This window comes from Garra rufa, chromosome 16 (genome assembly GCF_049309525.1).
Source record: "Garra rufa chromosome 16, GarRuf1.0, whole genome shotgun sequence".
Lineage (NCBI taxonomy): Eukaryota > Metazoa > Chordata > Actinopteri > Cypriniformes > Cyprinidae > Garra > Garra rufa.
In genome coordinates this window covers 34,213,777-34,227,597 of record NC_133376.1, presented here as the reverse complement: position 1 = coordinate 34,227,597, position 13,821 = coordinate 34,213,777, and the positions used below count along the sequence as shown (strand labels likewise).

At 35.3% G+C, this 13,821-nt stretch overlaps 2 protein-coding genes across 4 annotated transcripts in view; one reads left to right on the top strand and one right to left on the bottom strand.

The window, feature by feature from the left end:
* The window catches only part of micu3b (mitochondrial calcium uptake family, member 3b), a 31,313-nt gene extending 23,157 nt beyond the window's left edge, over positions 1-8,156 (bottom strand). For all 3 annotated transcript variants that reach the window (XM_073820399.1, XM_073820400.1, XM_073820401.1), the window contains exons 1-4: positions 7,893-8,156; positions 6,636-6,780; positions 3,627-3,658; positions 3,460-3,538 (exon numbers count right to left, since the gene is read on the bottom strand). In XM_073820399.1, the coding sequence (XP_073676500.1) occupies positions 3,460-3,538; positions 3,627-3,658; positions 6,636-6,780; positions 7,893-8,150 (514 nt within the window). In that variant the 5' untranslated portion in view covers positions 8,151-8,156. The remainder of the gene's footprint in view (positions 1-3,459; positions 3,539-3,626; positions 3,659-6,635; positions 6,781-7,892) is intronic.
* Positions 8,157-9,960: 1,804 nt separating this feature from the next.
* On the top strand, positions 9,961-12,012 carry fgf20b (fibroblast growth factor 20b). The gene is made up of 3 exons (XM_073820952.1): positions 9,961-10,526; positions 10,865-10,968; positions 11,127-12,012. Exons 1-3 carry the CDS (start codon positions 10,250-10,252, stop codon positions 11,370-11,372), a joined length of 627 nt encoding a protein of 208 aa, XP_073677053.1. The 5' UTR covers positions 9,961-10,249; the 3' UTR covers positions 11,373-12,012.
* Positions 12,013-13,821: the final 1,809 nt, after the last annotated feature.

Genomic DNA, 13,821 nt, shown 5'->3' with positions numbered 1-13,821 from the left:
CACAAACAGAGACGTTAAAACGTAAAGTAACCAGGCGGGACACAAACCCAAACAAAATTAGAGCAGGCCAGTGGCTTCCAAGTTCCCTCTCTGTTTATTTTCCTAGGTGTAAAACATTCTCAAGTGATCTGTAACTGATTGCAGATGCCTGATGTGGGTTTGTTTTCCTTTTCGAGGTCTGTTAGGCCTTTGTTGTGTGAGAGGAGAAGAAAGGAAGAGCAACTGTCAGGTCTGTGTCTAGGAGAGACTTGAGGAGAATTGTTCCTGCCACTGAAAGCATTCCCAAGCTTTTGTTTGAAGGAGATGATAGTGACTTGGACACAGATAGTTCAGGAGGGCTTCTTTGAGTGCTGTGGGAAAAGGGACTTTGGAATGTTTAAGGAAATGGATAAAGAAAGGTAGAACAGAATAGAGAAGAAAAGTTTTCACATTTTAGGCCACTCGGATCCTTGACGTACGTGTTGGTTGATTCACCACTATTTTAAATTTGTATATAATTAAGGCTGTTAATTTAAACGGTTAATTTTAATATATTTCATTATATCAAAATAAAATATTAATTGATGTATAATTTCATTTAGATCAGCATATTAGAATGATTTCTGAAGGATCATGTGACACTGAAGACTGGAGTAATGATGCTGAAAATTCAGATTTGCCATCACAGGAATAAATTACATTTTAAAATATATTGAAACAGAAAATAGTTTTATTTTGCAATAACATTTGACTTAATTTGATCAAAAATATATTTATATTTAATTATATTTTTAAATATTTTACACTATCAGTGAAAAGTTTTTGAACAGTAATATTTTTAATGTTTTTTAAGTCTCCAAATCTGCATTTATTTGATCTAAAGTACAGCAAAACTGTACATTTTTACAATATATATGTACTATTTAAAATAGCGGTTTTAAATTGTTTTTTATTCCCATGATTTCAAAGCTGAATTCTTAGCATCATTACTCCAGTCATATGAACCTTCAGAAATCATTCCAATATTCTGATTTGCTGCTCAAAAAAACATTTATTAGTATTATTATTATTATGTTGAAAACAGCTAAACAGAACTTTTTCAGGTTTCTTTGATGAATAGAATAACGTTTATCTAAAACAGAAATCTTTTGTAACATTATAAATGTCTTTATCATCACTTTTGATCAATTTAAAGCATCCTTGGTAAAAAGAAAAGAAAGCATTAATTTCTTTCCCAAAAATATATATATTTACTGACTCCAAGCTTTTGAATGGTATACTGTAAAAGCTTTCTATTTCAGATATGAACTGTTTTAAAATTTAAAATTCAGCTTTGATCACAAGAATAAAAAACATTTTAAAATATAATTAAATATAAAGCAGTTCTTTTAAATAGTACAAATATTTCAAATTTGTACTGTGTTGTTTGCTGTACTTTGGATCAAATAAATGCAGGCTTGGAGAGAAGAGACGTCTTTAAAAATCTTATGACTGGTAGTGAATATATGTGATTATTTGTGAATAACAGATTGATTTTCCCTACGTATACCTATACTATTTAAAACTCCCTGTGCATTTAGTCTTTTAGGATCCCAGACAGGTTTCATTAGAGCCACACACCTTCAGTCTTGCAGAAAGAAACCCAGCCCAAGAGCTCAAACAGTTGTCAGAACACAAAGAATTCCGCAGAAACAATTCATATAGAGTGTCAGTGATGGAGATGTAATCCAACTCCATTCTTAGAATTCACACTGTCCAGAGTGATACGGGGCTGCCACTAGGACAAGTCTCAACATTGCAAAGTTCAAACAGCTCTTTTCATTTTCTGAAGTAAGGCTTTGTTCACAGATCAAGCCTATCTTCTTTTTTTTTTTAACCTAAGTGCAGCTTTAACATTTAACAGCCGGATTAAAAGCCCAAATCCAGGCGCTGGCACTCAAGGAGAGCAACGGTGAACAGAGATATCATGCACTATGTGGAGTGTTTCAGTGTTTTAAGTGTAAGAAAGAACACTACAAGGAATGTTACTGTTAGCATCTCGGAAAGCCCCTCGTTAAAAGCTGATTTTTTTTCTCTCGTAATTTTTAACTATTCTGTGTTAAATTAAGAATTATATGAATATTCTCCTTTTTGGCTGGGACAAAAAAATCTTAATGACCTGAAAAAATACATACTGATGCAGTCATATACATATGCACCTATTACAGAAGGTTCAAATGCTCACTGATGCTTCAAAAGGAAAAACGAAGCATCAAGAGCCGGTGAAAACTTGAATTTGAATTCGTTGAATTTGAAGATCAGGCTAAATTAAGTTATTTTGTCTTCTGGGAAACATGTGAGTATCTTTTGTAGCTTCTGAAAGGCAGTACTAAATGAAAAAAATAGGATATTCAGGCAAAATAAGAAAAATATACACATCTTCATTCTGTTCAAAAGTTTTCACCCCTGGTTCTTAATGCATCGTTTTCTGTCTGAAGCATCAGTGAGTGATTGGACCTTCTGTAATAGTTGCATATGAGCCCCTTTAGCTGTCCTCAGTGTGAAAAGATGGATCTCAAAATCATACAGTCATTGTTGGAAAGGGTCAAATGTCCAAAAGTGCCTAAAAACCAAAGAATTTGACAAACAAGGACAAACAAGGTACTCATGAACAACTCACTAAACAAAAAAAAACATCTTTTCAGGTCAGTACTAAATAAAAAATAACATGCATTTATGATCCCTCTTATTTTGCTAAAATAATTAACATTTAGCAGATTCTGCATATATATATATATAATTTTTTAAATATTGTGGGCATTTTTAGAATTCTTGCAATACCATAAATTGCCTTTTAATTTGTGTATTGTTACTGATATGTCAAGTATGATAAGCAAACACTGTTTTTCTCAAAGCATGTCTATAAAGTAAGACCTCGAGGTAATATAAAGCTTGGTAATTTATGGATTAGTGCGACTGTGTGAGCACGACGCACCCCTCGGCTGAGCGTGTGATTATTTTCTATTCAAAACGACATGCCCCATGTTATGCACAGGGTGTTTTTTTGTCACCTTCCTATCAGTGATTATCCCAGAGCAAAGTCACAGTAATGCTAGAATGATTGCGAGATAAGAGTATTTACAGCCTGTGCACTCTCCAGCTGTATGAGGCCAAGTTTCAAGACCCGGACTGTTTCATAACACTGCAAATGTGGGTGGCCTAAGCATCTGCACACTAAAAACTATTCTAATTGTGCCTACATCAATATTTGTTAATTAGAGATGTGTCCATTTCAAGCACATCATTCATAATTTGCACTTTAGTGCAGTATATTAACTCTGTGTTTAGTATGATAGCCACACACGTGGCAGTTTAAAAGCAGATCGTCTCAAAGTCAAGTAGCCTGGAGACATTTCCTTAGTAAACAATGATCAAATTACTAAGCAAATGACACTGCATTATACAATACAAACTGATTTACATACGATTATTAGGTCTCACCTCTTTCTCGCAGGTTTCGGAACAAACAAGACGATCCTTTCCAAACTGGTGGCGTATCTGACAGAATCTTGTCTAGATCCTTTAAAAAAGCACATATATATTCGAATCATTCAGATTTTCTAAACTAAGAGGTAGATCAATTTTAAGTGTAAAATAAAAAAACAAACCTGTTTTGAGAGGGATTTCCAAAACCTCTTTTCTAAGAAAAAAAGACAGACATAAGAATTAGTTATGGTTACAACAAACTACATCTAAATGAAAGCAGACCAAGAAAAGGCTTTATGTACCATAATTCTATATTAATGACAAAATCTTATTTAGGCTATTAATATAAACATTGTATATATTATAGATTATGTCATTCATTCAGGTTGAAAAGATACTGTTACAGTGAAGTAACAGTTTTGTTTATTCTTTTTCATCTTTGCAGAGTATAAATAGTATTTTTTGTGTGCATTAACAGCCAAGGGGTGGAAACTTTTTGAATTTTAAAATCAGGATAAATTTAACTTATTTTGTCTTCTGGGAAACATGCAAGTATCTTCCGTAGTGTCTAAAGGGCAGTACTAAATTAGAAAAAAAATATGATATTGAGACAAAATAAGAAAAATGTACACATCTTCATTCTGTTCAAAAGTTTACACCCCTGGCTCTTAATGCTCTTAATACACAAAAATGCTGAAAAACCAAAGAATTTTGTGGGACCTGAAGGATTTTCTGAAGAACAGTGGGCAGTTTAACTGTTCAGGACAAACAAGGGACTCATGAACAACTATTACTAAACATAAAAACAGCTGTGGATCATTCAGGTAACAACACAGTATTAAGAATCAATTGTATGTAAACTTTTGAATGGGGTCATTTTTATAAATTCAACTATAATTTTTTTTTGTGGACTATATGTAAACATCTTTTATGTGAAATATCTTATTCGGGTCAGTACTAAATAAAAAATAACATGCATTTTGTATGATCCCTCTTATTTTGGTAAAATAATTAACATTTTAGAGAACCTGCAAGGTGTATGTAAACTTTTGACTATAGATAGAATTATTCTTATTAAATAAAAGATATAACATTTCATACTTCATTTTTGTTTTTAATACAATAAAAATCCAAATATTTAACATGGTAAACAAAAAACAACTACACAGTTCAAATCTGAACTGTAGCTTCTGTTTATATAATGCAGTCAAAGTGTGTTTAACAGCCACAGCATAAAACCATAAATACCACTATTCGTTCCGTCATGCATATGCCATTAAAAGATGGTGATGCAATGTTTGCCTGCCATATTGCAGTTCACATTTTATTCTCGTCTGCACATTCCAGGAAGTCCAAGTTTCAGATAGCAGCAAACATGACTGGTTGAAACTCAATGCCCCTACAAGTTTAGCTGGGTCCTGAAAATAAATTTATAGAGCATATCAACTCTACCATCTGGACCGATCTCAGTGCCTTTCCACTTCATGTGAGATATGAACTTAATGAATTCGGTTGAGCTGAGATCCACAGTATACCTGACACACGTGTTTAAAAGTTGTCTGTCTAGCCAGTTTCAGATTTTGGTTACAGAAATAGGTCAGATTTGTGATGCTGGCAGAGAGAGATGACTATCTTTATGCAGGTGTTGCGGCTACATTTGTAGATTTTTATGCCTGCAGGGTTACTTGCCTTTTAAGATAAAAGGGTTATTCCTCACTGAGGCAAATAATAGTTTACCCAAAAATGAAAATGTTGCTATTATTTACTGCACATGTCATGCTGTTTAAAATTCACAAATGGCTAAATAAAAAAGAAATGCTATTGAAGAATACACTATTCATGCATTAGTTTGATTTTTTTTATTTTCATGAATCAGCTGATCTGTTTCACAAAAACACTACTGTAAATTATTTGTGATTCACAGTCACCGTTACTTTTCTTTTATGGTGCTTTTGAATTCCTTTTGAAGCTTACATGCTCCCCTGAACACAGCAACCAGCACTTTCATCAAATTTTCTCTTTTGTTTCAACAGAGAAATCAGGTTTTACGGGTTTGAGACAACATGGTGGTGAGCAAATGATGATACACTACCAGTCTAAAGTTTTTTAACAGATTTTCATTGTTTTTTAAAGAAGTCTCTTCTGCTCACCAGGCCTGCATTTTTTGATCCAAAGTACATTTTTAAAATATCTTTACTATATTAAATAACTGTTTTCTATTTGAATATGTAATTTATTCCTGGGATCAAAGCTATATTTTCAGCATCATTACTGTAGTCTTCAGTGTCACATGATCCTTCAGAAATCATACTAATATGCTGATTGGCTGTTCAAGAAACATTTTAAGTATTATTATTAATATTTAAAACAGTTGAGTACATTTTTTCAGGATTCTTTGGGGAAGAAATTATAGAAAAAAATGCTAAAAAATAAAAAAGTTACAAAAGATTTCTATTTCAGACAAATGCTGTTTTTCTGAACTTTCCATTCATCAAAGAAACCTGAAAAAATTATATGCAGCTATTTTTAATATAATAATAATAAATGTTTTGGAGTAAAGACACAAAAAATTCACCATTGAAATCACAGTAATAAATTAAATTTTAAAATATATTCAAACAGAAAACAGTTATGTTAAACAGTAAAAATATTTCAAAAGTTTGCTGCTTTTACCGTACTTTGAATCAAAGCAGGCTTGGTGAGCAGAAGAGACTTCTTTAAAAAAACATTAAAAATCCTACTGTTCAAAAACTTTTGACTGGTAGTGTATAATTTTTATTTTTGTGTGAATTAATCTTTTTAACTAAGATTTACTAAGAGGACGACCTTATACCCAGCTAACAAAAATGTGTTCTAATAAATTGTATTATTAAGTTATGAAAACATTATTTATGAATTTTCTCAGAATGTTCAAAACATCCAGTTTTTTTAAAGTTTAAAAACATTCCATTTCGTCATTTTGCAAACATTATTGGAATGTTACTTTTGAATGTTCTCCAAACATTCCGAAACATTCTAAAATATTTAAAAAGACATTCTATTTAACATTACTGGAAGAACATTTGTTCACAACTTTGCCAGAACATTAGTCAAAATTCTGACACTAGGAATCTGAGAGCTATATTTGCACATTCATATGATGAGTTCATATATTCTTCTAAGAATGAAGATGAACTGTTTGTGTAACTCACTCTTTGGTTCGCTCATAGTGACAGACTCGATAAAGTCGAGAGGAGTCATGTAAAGCTGTCCATCATACTCCAGCGAACTGAAGAGCCTGAACCTGTGCTCATGGGCTGACATCGAAACCTCTTCATCTTCAGCAGATGCACTGGCCTATAATCAAACAAATACACATCTCACTTACAGGACATAGAAATTCATCACAAGAACAGTGTGATATTAAAGAAAGTGCTGGCCATCTTTTTCCACCTTTCAGTGGATGGCCTCTGGCTTTTCAATATCATTCCTGTACATACATGCACACAAACATCCACAAGAAGAAATATTAAGAGGACAGTGTTCTTCTCACTCTACAGTGGCCGACAGCCAGGCCCACTGGGCACTGTGCAAACACCCAGGGAATGTGTGCCCTGCTACTTATTACCCCCATCAAACGTCGACCCGACTGCCAAGCTGCCGTGTCCTGTTACCTCAAGCCTGGATTCCTGCATCTCAATCCACAAGTCAAGGTTACGTCCAGCCCAAGCAGATAAGAGCACAAAAACAAAAGGGAACAGTGCGGAGAGAGTCGGACAAGACTGATTCAATCCTCTGTGGTTTAATGATCAATCTGATTAGTCTGATAAATGCTGTTCACAACAACCAGAGACACTTAAACACAATCCGAAGGATTCTTCTGCTTTGTTAAACCTATAAATTAGAATAAGTAATAAATGATGTAATAAATTGTGATTAATCTCATTATTTAACAGATATAATGTTTTGTTTTTCCCATAGTATTGGTTATTTTTGTCTAAAAGTTACTTTAATAGGCCTAATAGTATTATATGAAACAACATCGTCGCTTAGAAAACACTACCAAAGTACTCATGTACTAATGTATACTAGTAAATCTGACTGAAAGACAGATGGAAAGTGATTTTGACAGGAGAAAAGGTTGTTGTTGACTGAATTTGCATGCCTAGTAAAATGACCCATTCAGAGCTTAAGTCAATTCTACGCATGCAGAATATCTATAAAATGTCCAGTATGTATAGTACCTATAATATGTGCGCCATTATTTCTCTTTTATGTAGTTTTATAGCATCACAGTGTATCACCTGACTGATAAATCGAGACATTGAATTCAGCACCTCTCTAGTGGAGAGCGACTGTTTTGATGTCACACGAACTCCACCGTCTTTATGAGTAGTAAAAACCGAGATGCTGTAAAAATATTTAAAGTATACACAAACGTAAACATTTCAAAAATATAGCATAGATACCTCCTCTTTTGCAGCCACTGCTGGGAGCGGAGAAATCAATGCTCGAAGACTAGCCGCGCGTCCCCGATCCGGACTCGAATTTTGCTGGTAGTAAACAACAGCGAATCCGCCGACAGTGATACACAGTCCTGTCCCTACACGCCTCAGAACTGCTCTTTCCCTCCATGACTGTCTGCTGGTAAAGTAAAGGCTTAAACCGTTCGTAGAGCTGGTGAACTTGTTTCGAAGAGCCAGAAACCGACGCACGGCGGCCATCATGACTGTGTCACCGCGGGCAGAGAGCGCGCACTCATCGCGAGATGAAATATGCGACCTCGCTAAAGCACATGGTGTGGGATGAACACATTAGCAGCTGTATTTGTAGTCATTCGTCCTTTCCTTTCAGGTCATAGTTAAAAGTCATAGTTAAAGCCCTTAGACTTCAAAATGTTATATGTTAACGTTTGGAGAACGTTTGGTTCTTTCATTTTGTGGTTTGTGGATTTCTTTTACAAATTTGACTTGGTAAACAGTTTCAGCTAAGTTACTACAGGAGTGTTTGATTGTTCTGTAGCACTGAATTAACTACAGTCAAACCAAAATTTATTCAGACACCTTCAACATTTCTCACATTATCACAGTTTATTCGCTATAGTTTATAAAATGGTAATAAAATATGACAAGAACTCAGAGTTAAACTCATCAATCAAACTCAAAAATCATCTTGATAATGTCACATAACTTTGATAGAAAGGTGTGTAATGGATTACAATCAACCAAAAATTCTGACTGTTACAATATGACAATATTTATACAAACTATCAATACGTTGGCCAATTACCAAACAGTGTTTTAATTTTGTTCAGTTTGTGGTGTACAAACTAGTAATTTTAGTAAATCTAAAATTATATCTGGTGCCTAAATAATGTTTGGTTAGACTGTAAGTTTTTTCCATATTTTATATAATATTTATATACAAATATATATTTATCTGCTGCAAATAAAAACAATAAATACAATTACAAATTATTCTCAAGGGCAAAATCACCTGTTAAAAATAATTATGCCATTACCACTACCAATTTTCTTGTATTAAAAATGGTAAACAAATAGAAAACATTTTAATTAAAGCAGTAACTAAATTAGTAAACAAATGTGAAAACATGTGGGTGAACAACTATAAAAACAACTCTTAAAAAGAATTTCAGGAAAAAGTCTTATACAACATAATAAAACACAAATTGTGAATGTATTAAATGTTGTCTACTACTATCTAATATTTGTGGGTTCAGAAGTACTTATTTTTAGCCTAATAACAACACTATAATTAAATAACAGTGAAATCATTGTTACAAAATATTGTATAGGAATTTAAAATGAAATTAGTAGTATATCATTTTGTAGTAACACATTATAATATACTTTATAGGAATTATTAGATAGATAGAATGATGGATGATACACAGGTAGATAGATAGATAGATAGATAGATAGATAGATAGATAGATAGATAGATAGATAGATAGATAGATAGATAGATAGATAGATAGATAGATAGATAGATAGATAGAATGACGGATGATAGATAGATAGATAGATAGATAGATAGATAGATAGATAGATAGATAGATAGATAGATAGATAGATAGATAGATAGATAGATAGATAGATAGATGGATGGATGGATGGATGGATGGATGGATGGATGGATGGATGGATGGATGGATGGATGGATGGATGGATGGATAGATAGATAGATAGATAGATAGATAGATAGATAGATAGATAGATAGATAGATAGATAGATAGATAGATAGATAGATAGATAGAACACAATTCATTTTAAGTTGTACTCTGCCTGTGAGATAGATACATATTCAGCCCACAATGTATGCAAAACTTGACCCACACAGACATAAACTTAAACACACACAACTGAGATTGTGCGCAAAAACTCAAGGCTGGACCAAACCGATGTCCCGCCCACAGAAGCCCGATCTCTGCACCTGCCCCGCGCGCACAGCAGCCACTCACTGCGCAAAGCACTTCCCACAACAACACATACCTGCTGCCTCATACCTGCTCCACATTTACTCATGTCAGAAAGCACCACCGGCCACCATGTGGATGAGGCATGAGAGCAGAAATTAAAGGACTTGCCCGAAGTCAGTTCTTTGCAGTGACCAAGTTTCTTGTCCACTGGATATGTCTGTGTACCCAATCTACAGGAGTCAAGTGATATTTCATATGCGCTCAGCATGGATCCACTACAAGTGACGTGCTCGCATGGATATTATTCGGCGTAACGTATAGCTTTGGACGATTGCTTCACCGTATACATTTAGATCAAGTTTCCCTGAGCGGATTGGAGGTTTGCGATGGCAGCTATGGGAGAGATCGGGACGTTTTTACAGAGCCTGGAGGGTTTCGGACAGGTCGGATCACAGTTCTTCCTACCACCTCTAGGAGAAAACCTCGGGCTGTTAAATGATCATTTAGTTCCAGCAGAGAGACTGTCACGGAGCACCTCCGCAGATCTAACGCACTTGAAAGGGATCCTGCGGAGAAGACAGTTGTACTGCAGGACTGGATTTCACCTTGAAATACTCCCGGATGGCAGCGTGCAGGGCACGAGAAAGGACCACAGTCGTTTTGGTAATTTTACACTTTGTTTTTAGCATTCTGGATTTGTTTAATCACAATATGTACTCACGCTTTTAAAAATGTGGGGTTTCCCGTTTTTATAATTCTTATAAAGTTGTTCTGGTTACTTTTAGAGACCTTGATATGAACAAGATAAAATGTAGTATTTTTAATTTCTCAAAAGTGAAGGAAAAAAGCTGTCATTTTCTAAAAGTTTTATTTTTAATCTTATTAAACTGTATATTAGTCTAGGCAATATACAGATGGAAAATGCATTGCACTTTCTCACAATATGTGACCAGGGTTTCGACTTCAAAGAACATCTGAACAATTGATTTATTCTTCTCCAGGCATTTTGGAATTCATAAGCCTTGCAGTTGGATTAATAAGTATCCGAGGAGTGGACAGTGGTCTCTATCTTGGGATGAACGACAAGGGAGAACTTTACGGCTCTGTAAGTAAACTTTTACCCCGATTTTGATATTTTTTTTACCACTAAGAATGATCCTGCATGATTGCTGTTCTTAACCAAGCCCAGTAGATGGCATATATGTTTTATAATTCTGCCAATCTCTCGCTGTATTAATTATAGTATGTTTTTTGTTTTCTCAGGAGAAACTCACAGCAGAATGTGTCTTCCGTGAGCAGTTTGAGGAGAACTGGTACAACACGTATTCTTCAAATCTTTACAAACATGGGGAGAGAGGAGCACGTTATTTCGTGGCTCTCAACAAGGACGGCACGCCACGTGATGGGACAAAATCTAGGAGACACCAAAAGTTCACTCACTTTCTTCCAAGACCTGTGGACCCTGAAAAAGTTCCAGAACTTTACAAAGAAGTGCTTGGACACAGCTGAGCCCAGTTTCTTCTCTACATGAGGTGGAGATGCCAATAGGGTCCAAAGCTAAGATTTGCTCTGGAAATGCACTGGCCAGTACTGACAGTGAAGACAACAGTCTCGAGTCTCAAAAGACTCCCTATGTGTTGCTGACTGGTAGCATAACATGTCCATGAAAGCCAAAACCGAGGGTTTTGAAGGTTTTAAACATGGTGCTGCTTTGCTCTGGAAATATTCGATATGGCTTAAGAAGGACTTGAAGGAACAATGCGTACATGATGCTCAGAGATGACAGAACTGGGATGATGCAGAGAACAGGAGATGCCATCTCACACAATGTTATTTATACAGTTCTTGATACACGTATTTATTGTATGTATTTATTTATTTGAAAATATAAATATATATTTTTACATCTAAAAGTAGATTTTTTTTTATTAGACCAAACTGTAGAAGGTGCTTTGAAATAGTGGCAAAGCTGTTCTTTTTATATGATGGAAGCTGTACAAGTTACTCATTATCACTGCTATGATATTACGGAGGGTAAGAACGATTGTGATTTCCTATTGCAAATGTATGAAGAATGCCATGAGACTCTGTGATTTTAATAGATTTGTTTTCAAGCACGATTTCCCAGAATGGCATGCCGCACAGTACATTTTACAGGCCATTAAATCAAGTATTATCATTAAAAAGCTTGTTTTGTTTGATATAGTTTCTTAATTCTTGAAAAACCTAAATGATCCAACATTACAACCGCAGATTCTGAAACGAAAAAAAGGAAAATAAATTAATAAAAAAGAAAAGAAAACAAGGAAAACAAATCAAATGTGTCTTGTTTTTAAAGGAACAGTTCATCCAAAAACGAAAATGGTGTAATTTACTAAACCTTCTTTCTTCTGTGGAATACAAAAGAAGATATTTTGAAGATATTACAATGTCAGACCAAAACTGTTTGGTTACTAACATTCTTCAAAAATATCTTCTATAGTGTTCTCCAGAAGAAAGAAAGAACTGAGGGTGAATACATTTTCATTTTTGGCTGAACTATCTCTTTAAGACGCTGTTTAGCCGAGACCCAGGGTTGTCCTGCACTCATCAGCATCAAAGTTCTTTTGCAAGACCTTCTCAGGTAACAGCTACACAATGACTGAAATAAAAACTGACCTTTTCTTTTGGGTCAAACCCAAAGTTAGAGTAATCTCAGTTGATGCTTAGTAATGATGCCTGCTGAAACAGTCCGTGAGAACAGTGAGATCAAAAAAGTAAAAATTCACTTTTCAAATATGATTTTAATTCCTCCTACTGTATATATAAACCCCACTAGAGTTTTCTTTGACGGATAGTACCAGCATTTTCATTTGAAACCAAGCAAGAAGCTTTAGGGAAGGTGATATGAGATTTAAACACCGCGGGCTAAACCTTCCCGAATGTTGTTTAACGCCTCAATGAGACATTTCCACAACAATGACTAAAGAGGCACATCTATACACAGTTTCTAAACGGATGAGAGGACATTTTATGTTGAAGCATGAAGATATAGTCTGTGATCTCAGTATCTCTGTGAAGGTGAGCCAGGCTCTGACTTAAGATGGGAGTGTACCTGAAACACTCAACCGGAGTTACATTGTGGGATTTTCCCCATCTTAAAACCAGCGTGATTGTTAACAACAGATATATGAGGGTGGAGAATGAGTGTGAGTATATGAGCTTTACTCCATTCAGAACTGAAAGATAAACAATTGTAAAAATTAAACCACAAGTGCTCTGATTTCAATCATCGGATATAGTTTGTAAAGCGTGGCTTAACGAATAAAAACTCAATGTTTGCCCAAGTTTCACATAATTGTTTGTTTAGTGCAAATGTCATAGTAGCTATTAGGGCACCACTTTAATACAAGAGAGTTTCGAGTTCGTGTCACGAAATACTCCCTGGCACATGAAGAACCAATATTTTTCTGTCTGTCTGAGTTGAAATAGATGCCTTTGTCTGTCCTTCTAGCAGGTGGTCTGAAGCACTTTACAAGCAACACTTAAATCCTTCATCCATGCCCTTTCTCAGCCCTGCCTCTTGCGCTTAATGGATGCACCCTTATTTTCATCACCTCAGACGTGGCCTCAAAGAGCTCTCAAAGAAACCCTATCAGATAGGTGTGTGTGAGAGAGAGAGAGAGAGAGAGAGAGAGAGTGGCATGGGTCCACAGACAGGTGTGTAAGTGAGGGATCTGTCGCTGTGGCCCAATCAGACATTGCAGGTGTTCCCACAGCACATGTCAGCATGTCCCGGGTCTCTGATCTTCAAGGCCCTGTGTTTGTCAGCTGCGAAAATGGGGCGGGAGTTCACGCGAACCCGTGGAAATACAGCTTCGGTAGCTTTGTAGTCCGTGTGGATTACAATAGTGCATAATTCATATCTTTACAGGCTGGGGGAAGTGGCAGAGTCTCACCTGGTGTTTTAAGTTGTAGT

Excerpts from the sequence above, each read along its gene's own strand:
- fgf20b (XM_073820952.1), top strand. The coding sequence starts at position 10,250 with ATGGCAGCTATGGGAGAGATCGGGACGTTTTTACAGAGCCTGGAGGGT. Across the intron at positions 10,527-10,864 it reads AAAGGACCACAGTCGTTTTG|GCATTTTGGAATTCATAAGC; the intron begins GTAATTTTACAC and ends ATTCTTCTCCAG. Across the intron at positions 10,969-11,126 it reads AGGGAGAACTTTACGGCTCT|GAGAAACTCACAGCAGAATG; the intron begins GTAAGTAAACTT and ends TTGTTTTCTCAG.